The sequence below is a fragment of the Vigna umbellata genome, chromosome 9, assembly GCF_029865625.1.
Source record: "Vigna umbellata cultivar VRB3 chromosome 9, Vumbellata_1.0, whole genome shotgun sequence".
In the NCBI taxonomy this organism is placed as follows: Eukaryota; Viridiplantae; Streptophyta; class Magnoliopsida; order Fabales; family Fabaceae; genus Vigna; species Vigna umbellata.
In genome coordinates this window covers 9,904,916-9,913,387 of record NC_142173.1, presented here as the reverse complement: position 1 = coordinate 9,913,387, position 8,472 = coordinate 9,904,916, and the positions used below count along the sequence as shown (strand labels likewise).

The 8,472-nt window shown below is 31.2% G+C and overlaps 1 protein-coding gene across 10 annotated transcripts; it reads left to right on the top strand.

Moving 5' to 3' along the window:
• Nucleotides 1-1,304: 1,304 nt before the first annotated feature.
• Nucleotides 1,305-5,876, top strand: LOC148192501 (uncharacterized). 10 transcript variants are annotated; one of them, XM_088098391.1, is made up of 8 exons: nt 1,305-1,356; nt 1,890-1,968; nt 2,077-2,140; nt 2,399-2,469; nt 4,398-4,482; nt 4,765-4,826; nt 5,411-5,455; nt 5,550-5,876. In XM_088098391.1, exons 1-8 carry the CDS (start codon nt 1,305-1,307, stop codon nt 5,686-5,688), a joined length of 597 nt encoding a protein of 198 aa, XP_087954517.1. In that variant the 3' UTR covers nt 5,689-5,876. The 10 variants fall into 10 exon arrangements, 1 of the variants encoding a protein (XP_087954517.1); XR_015782051.1 differs by lacking the exons at nt 1,305-1,356; nt 1,890-1,968; nt 2,077-2,140 and adding exons at nt 2,953-3,019; nt 3,202-3,213; nt 4,231-4,315 and having other exon boundaries at nt 2,370-2,469; nt 4,412-4,482; nt 5,380-5,455; nt 5,550-5,581; XR_015782054.1 differs by lacking the exons at nt 1,305-1,356; nt 1,890-1,968; nt 2,077-2,140 and adding exons at nt 2,953-3,019; nt 3,202-3,213; nt 4,231-4,315 and having other exon boundaries at nt 2,370-2,469; nt 5,380-5,455; nt 5,550-5,581.
• Nucleotides 5,877-8,472: the final 2,596 nt, after the last annotated feature.

The window sequence follows — 8,472 nt, the reverse complement described above, 5'->3', positions numbered from 1 at the left end:
CCGATTATTGTTCTTGTTTCTTTGGAGGTTGGAAATCCCGAATTTTGAAACCCTAGGTTGGTTTGTTCCCGTTGGAAGAGATAAGGTGGAGCTCCAATTGCCTTCTGCACCTTCCAGGTATTAATTCATTAGACTTGGGTTTGTGTTTAATTGATATTATTGAAAATGGGTATTGTCTTCTCATGATGACCGTCTATTTTAGTACAATTGTTTGTTGTGTGTCTCGATTGTTAGTGGAAATGATGTGGTTTTCTGTTATATTGTGTTAGTACCACGTCTTGACCCAAGATCTTCCATTGACTTATATTGTGTGCGCTCTGATGAATCAGTTTGACCATTAAGACTTGTTGGCATTATATGAGGGTCTTTAGGCATAGGAAGCAAATCAGATATTGGCATATTGGAAATTATGGTTGATCCTGGCATATGTTACCCAATTGCAAAGATTCTATATCTGCATACTGTTGCTAGATTTTAATTTATCTGCCTGACACGTAATATGGATATTATCTGTGATGCTGCATTGGCCATGATCAGTTTAAGATCCAGACAAGAGTGTTGAGGATTAGAAGGGTTGATAATTGGTGTTATGTTCACATTTGATGGATTTGTTTTATTGTGTGATTTTACTTTGTTAGATGATTTAATAGATGATAAGGAAGCTTAAGGTGACCGTGACTATGTTGATTTTAATTTGAAAGATGATTTCCTAAAAAAAATAGCTTGTCTGATTTTTGGGGGATTGGATGTTAAGCTTGTTGACATAAATTTTTTTGAGAGATAAGCATAATTCTTGAGTCTTCATTTAATAGATGGTTGAACAAAAAGTGATTCAAGGTTTGAAATGAAGTTGTCCTTCCCCCAATTTATTTTCCACATGGACAAATAATTTGCTGGAAATTGAATGGTTTCAAATTTGCCTGGAGAGAAGATTTGGACGAAGGTTGTCAAAATTGAAATTCACTTTACTAGAGGACTCGAAAAAAAAGGCATCACATGCTGGACCTGTTGATGATTTTAGACACACTGATGCCAGCTGTGGTCACATGATTAAAGTAAGTCAGTGCATAAGCTGGAGTTTGGTCAATATGATCACTATGAACTTCAAAAGTGTTACTACATATATAGTTGGAACTAACAAAATTAAGGAATAAGGAGAGCTAATTTATTCTTTGTCTATGTTTACATCATTCTTATATTGTTGGTTGGTACAGAGGGTATTAAAAAACATTTCTATCAAAGAAAATGTTTATGGCTAGGCCTATGGTGTCCGAACTTGTTATTTGAGTCATGTGAGAAATCATATGATTACTGCTAGAATTCAGACGTTAACGAGGAAGGAGCTAAAGAGAAGTTGTAAGTTGTATGATGGTTTGAGTTGTGGATTTTGATTAATTTGGCAAGGTTTGTTGAAATTTTTGTAGTTTTAGACCATTTGATTTTTAAAGGACACGTGCATCTTTTGGTTTCTGGAATTTTAAAGAGACATTGGCCAAAGAAAAACATTTTAAGATAAATTGGTGTTATTAGTAGGCTAACATTTTGAATGGATGCTAAAATTGGAGATTTGTATTAGCATGGGCGTGAAAATCTTGGCTACCTGGTTTTGGAGCATGCCAATTTTGGTGATTTTATTTTCTTTGTACGTTTTTCTAAAGTTCACTCTAGGTTTAGTTGGTAATGTGTTATATTATGGCTGATACATCATTGAAATATTTTTAAGTTGTTTTAAAATATAAATTTTGAAAATTTATGATCCGTTTGTGTTGAGCTTTCATTTTTTTATGGTAGGCGAACGGGGGAGGATGATTTTTGGCCAACATTGCTCAAAGATGTTACTGTTACTGGTAATCTGATCCAGTTATCTCATAATTTATAATTTTTTTCAGCATTTAAGTGTTGGTGTCAAGCGTCTTGGCAATATAGTATAGAATTTCCTTCACATTTTCCTCAAGATGCTGATGTCATGTGAGATCAATATACAATCTTCTAGTTTATTTTGTGATTCAACACATCTTGTTCCCTTTATTTCTTATCTGTAGGTGAGAAATATCTCTAATTCTCTATGTAGTGCAGGTCATTTCTAAATTCAGCTTTTGAGCTTTTGTTGAGAGTTTGGGCAGCTTCAAGAGACCTTAAGGTCACTACTATTTTTCTTTACTTTTGTTCTTGCATTCTGCTCCTTATAGGAGTCTTTATAATTTTTTGGATCCTTTTTTTGCTGATACATCTATAAAAGTTAAGTTTCTGAACATGTTCTGTTTGTGTGGTTGATGAACATAAATGAGTATTTTAGTGTATAATTTATGACTTTTTTACTTGATTGTTTTTTATCTTTGTCTTATTTAAACTTATTTCGTTTTAGGTTCGTGTCGCATCTGTAGAAGCACTGGGGCAGATGGTAGGTCTCATAACACGAGTACAGTTAAAGACTTCCCTACCAAGGCTTATCCCTACAATATTGGACTTGTAAGTATGGTCTTTAAAGCATTTTATATTTTAGTTATGTATGGTTCATATTTAATTCGTTTTTTTTTCTATTTAATGTTTGATTTCTCACTAGATTAAAATATGAAGAAACTTAAAATATCAACTAGTATTATCAGATGAATTCACATACATATCTTCTTATGTCAGGTATAAAAAAGATCAAGATATAGCTTTTTTGGGTACATGCAGTCTCTTTATAACAAACTCACTCCCTGGTCCAAGACAAGTGACATGAAAACTAATTACTGACTTCTAGTATAGATAGAAAGATGTTAAGAGTAAATAGTGAACATTCTTTTAAAATTAATTGTATAATTTGCACTTGAAAACCACTTTCCCTTAAGGGAAGAGAGAAAATTGGTTGCCTAAGTGTGGTTAAAAGCCAGAGAAATGAGTTAAGTGACTATTGAGTGTATCAAAATATGCAAATCTTTTAACATACCACAGCAGCTATGGTTGCAGATATGGCAACAGTGAGGTATCTCCCAAGTTTGGCATCAGCAAGGAAGCCACCAACAAGGCCAAGAAGGTTGACAGTTCCCATAACTATCTTTTTTTTATGCTTAACTCTGTAACAGTAAAACCCATGCATGCTAATTATTTACTTTTACTTATTTGTTTTTCACTGTGATTAACTATGTGCTCTCCACTTTCTTCCTTGGTCTGTCCTATATGTGGGTGGCTTCCTTGTCATCATGTACTTTGTTTCAGCCAAGAAAAGAGGTCATTTCCTTTCCATTAATTCCACACTGCCCCCTTCTTCTTTCACGTATCAAGTCTCTCATTTCTCCAATAATATAGTGCTTTCCATGTCACAAAGGGTCCTCCACTTATTGTTTTCAGCCGTGTGTCATCATGCACCATGCCTTACTTCCCACTTTGACCAATTTCTTTGAAGCTTACTGGAATAAAAAATAGCAGAGAAAAAACTTACCTTACTAGTAGTGTTTATTTTAAATGTTAATCATTTGATGTCATGAATTAACTTCTCTTTTTTGTTTTGTATAGTTATTCCTTGCTTGTTAACTGTAATAGATCCTTATAGCTCATGCTATATAATCTTTGGTGATAACGAATTCTCATTTACACTATCAATTTCATTTCATAAAAATATTTTTAAAATGGGAATAAAATAAACAAGTTTTAGTTTTAGATGATAAATTATTCGGGGAAAAGAATATACACAGAAACGATAATATGATAATATAAAAAAATTGCAAAAATATTACTCACATTTTCAGAAACCTTTGGTTTTAATTATCCAGTAACGTGATTTGATTCTGAATAAGATGAATACAATGAGTATAGGGGCAGGTATTGATGGTTTTGAATTTTCATGTAACATACATACACTTACATGCTTCTTTAAATATAGTACATTGCTCTGCTTGAGTTTCAGAGTTTTGATGTTCAATTGCTTTGTCCATATACTGGTTTGTACTTTTCTTTAAGATTAATCAATGGTTGTTTTGCACAAGCTTATAGCATATGGTGATGTATTTATTAATGTAGCTGTTTTCCTTTCATCTTTGGTCACCTTTTATTTTTGGCATTTTTTTTGTTTAAAACTGTCAAAATGGTTAAACTTTTATTAAACCATTAAAACATTTAAAAATAAGTTTCTAAAGACTGCTAAGTAAATACGAACAGAGATCAGATCAATAGCTAAATAGGAAAAAATAAATCCTCTTGAACAAATGGCTAAATCTGAAATACAAGTTTGATTTGATGATTGTCTAGGTGGGCTTTGAGATGATTGATGCATTTGCTGAATCTTAGGGGATTCCTATGAACACTTCCTATTCCAAAGCCATTTTCGGAAAAGGTTTGCCCGCTGCCTTGCTTAGATATTTCTATTTTCTGTTTTTCTGTCTATGTTTATTGTATTGATAAATTTTTTTCGCAAGTTGGTTTGTTGCAGGTTTTGTTGGTGAAGTTCTTGTCTTCCTTGCAAAGCCTCCTCAGACTTACATGAATCTGAGTGGTGAATTAGTAAGGAAACAAGATGTGCTATTTTTTTTCCTCTCTCTTAACCATGTGGATATTTAACTTTAGATTGTGCAAGTTGTGCTGTCTATATAGCTTGTCAATTTCCACTCACAAAAATTTATTGACCACGAGTTCCTTTAATCGCTTAAGCTTATAGTCTACTTTGAAGGGTAGCTTTTCTAATCTGCACATTGAAATTTACTCTTATTAGTTGGCATTTTTGTGAAGTTATATGTACTATCAATAGTTGTAAACAGTTAAAAGATTGATGTTTATATTCTGCAGGTCAATTGCAGCAGAAAACAATTTCCCATCCACCTTGCAGTGCATTTTTGGTTGCATTTATGGTACTAGGATATCCTCTTATTTAATGATTGAGCTTATATTTGCTAATTAATGTTTTTTGTTGTTCTGAAAACTTGTAACTCCTTTGTTGCAAAGTTGATTGCTTAAGAATTGGCCAGTGTAGTTAAGATTTTGCACATGTACTATAGTAATGAGACTTGTGCACTTGAATTTGCAGCTTCATGGTATATAGTTTATATGATTATTGTACATATGAATATATTATCCTATAATTTGTCTCACTTTTCTTTGAGGTTGCTTGATTTTTTTCTTCTATTCTTTAAGTTGTTGAAATAGATTCTGTTACCAAGAAGGAAAGCTTATAGTACCTGCATAACTGCGTAACAATTTGCTTCATGGTATTTTGTACTCAATGATTTTAGTCTTCTGGTTTCAACATCTTCTTTCTGTTTGATAGTGTATCATTTGGCATAAATCCAGATTCGTATAGATCATTCCATGCTGTTTATAGTTTTAGTTTAAGCATTTATCAAGACAAACATGCAAAAAGTTTACTCCCTGAACCCATTTGATATTTGTTTTCTGCTTTTGCAGATTTGCTTTATGTTTTCTCGAATCTGTCAAGGAATCTAAATTTCATTGAGCATACACACATTGCTGGTTGGAAATTGTAAGTGAATTTGATTATTATGCATCTGAAAATTTTTTGTAGACTATATTCTGCATGTTTTTCTCCCCTGACTTATATTACTTATTCTATGCAGGAATCAAAGAGCAAGGCCCATCATTATTAATCAAGCCCTTTACTTATCAAAGAAATCTGATTTAGCATTGACCACTCAACGAAGAACCCTTCCCACGTCTTTTAAACTGTTTAGTGGTATGTCCCTATCGATTATCTAACATTTAAAAAACCTATTTTAGAGACAGTGAGTTCTGAGCTACTTGTTAATTTTTATTGGAACTGTTGATTAATAGTTGTTTAACTCTGAACTTGATAATATATTGGGTCTTTCTTAAGAGTCAGCAAATTACTCTTATTAGGTTGAGCTTCATTAAACTAAATATTAGACATCACTCCATTAAAGTGTTATACCATCATGAGTTTGAGGAATTTTAAGCATATGGTGAACATCACAATTTCTTTTTATATAATTTATATATATATATATAAAATAACATATGCAGAGAAATTAGAATATATAGTGAATATTGGTTTAGATAGGTTAACATTAATTTTTATATTTATATTTATTGGTCTAATCCAGAAGGTTTGTCAATAGAATAAGAACTTTTATTCTGCTTGTATATTGTGCATGGGAAACTGCTATATACAGGACATTTATTTAGCTCTTCTTAAACCATTATATACGGATTTATCCGTATATAATTTATATACGAAAATTATATACGGATTTATCCGTATATAATTTATATACGGAAATTATATACGGATTTATCCGTATATAATTTATATACAGAAATTATGTACGGATTTATCCGTATATAAATTATATACGGATTTATCCGTATATAAATTGTATACGGATTTATCCGTATATAAATTGTATACGGATTTATCCGTATATAAATTATATACGGATAAATCCGTATATAATTTATATACGGATAAATCCTTATATAATTTCCGTACATAAATTATATACGGATAAATCCGTATATAAACCTAGCTACGACGGTATTATATACGGATTTTTGTCCGTATGTAATCCGTATATAAACACATATTATATACGGATTTTGGGTCTTATATACGGATTTTTGCTGTATATAATACACTTTTTTCTTGTAGTGTATATTATTAGATTTATAGGAAAATTAAACCTGAAGATCCCTTCGCTGAGCAAGAAACTTCATTTCTACTACTTGTATTGTGGAAGCCTGCAAGGAAAACATGATGGATCCTAATTAATACAATTATTAATAAGAGTGCATTTACACATAAATAGGAACCAAATTCACACATAACTGTTTGTTTCAGTTTTCAAATGAATTTTTGGTTTTGAAAGCCTCTTTATGAGCAAGAGAAACTTAATTTTTTATAGTATAATTAAGACATTGGCAACATTTGATAGTGCATGGGACATTGGAACCATTGATCAATGTTGATTTTTACTCACCTTTAGTTTAGTCTCGTGCACAGTTATAGAATTGGAATATGTTTCTATAATGTCTTCCTCAGTTTTTGCTAATTCTTTCTTATTCATTGGTCTTTTACGAACCAGCATTAAAAAATAGGTTTAATTGCTTCCTTTGTCCCCAGTTTGGTTGAATTGTGTCAAATTCATCCTCATTTTTAAAAAAGTTTCATTGTCGTCCTCACGTGGTGTAAAAGTTTCATTGTCGTCCTCACGTGGTGTAAAAGTGTCAATTGAATCCAAACATAGAAAAAATTTGTGTCAAAGTAGTCATTTTTCCTATATCTCTGTGTCTTCCTTTCATACAATCAAGTACAGATATTCATTTTACCTTATCCAATTTAAGGCTTTTCATAGCTCCAGAGAAGTGACATATGAAAGGAAGACAGATATATAGGAAAAATGACTACTTTGATACAAATTTTTTCTATGTTTGGATTCAATTGACACTTTTATACCACGTGAGGACGACAATGAAACTTTTTTAAAAATGAGGATGAATTTGACACAATTCAACCAAACTGGGGACAAAGGAAGCAATTAAACCAAAATAATATGCAGATATTAGAAGAAAATTGAAAACAATGTTCTCTTCCTTACAATTGAACAAAATTTCAATATCCTCTGATAATGAAATTTATATGATGTTCAATGCATCCAAAAGTCCTACATCATACGTAACCCACACTTTTGTTTCCTTAATTTACAAACACAATTACCTTATACTAATATTACATAATATAGCTTATATAATATTTAAAACACAATTACTTTATACTAATATTACATGATATAACTTATCTAATATTTAAAATACCTCTCTGTATAATATGTGAATATTATATAATATAAGCTATATAAAAGAAACGAAACCAAAACCTAATGGTACTATTTTGTTATGTACACACCTCTCCAACCAAATAAAAAAAACATTTCCTATTTCTTCAATCTGTACCATACTTCAAAAATTTTTTAAAAAAAATCATCATTTACTCCACTACCACTATATTTTTTTTACAACTGGAACAACCAATTATAGACTTAAACTCAGTCCATAAAACCCTACACCATAATTTTGTATATACGTCTACTCTCAAAGCAAATATCTAAAAATTTATCAATTAAACAACCACTCATAAACTAAAAAAAAAAACATAAATACTGTAGCAGGATAAACTTACTCCATCAACTCCCAGAGAAATATATTACATGACTTAAACCACTTAAATAACCAATTATACTGCATCATACTGTCAAAACTATGTTTTCAAGCAAAATATCTAGTAGAAATATTTACCAATAACATATTATACCAGATAGAGTATCAACAGAGAAAAAAGATGCCTTCATAGCAATATGCAAATTATTATCATAAACATTTTCACCAAAAACGCTCAACGCTTACTAAGCTCTTAGAACAAATTAGTACCTGTACCTCTCTTTTTTCCTCTCGGCCTGCACAATAAAATCTTTAGTAAGAGATTAGAGGGTAAAAATACATAATAAACTCTAAAGCTACAAAGCCAAA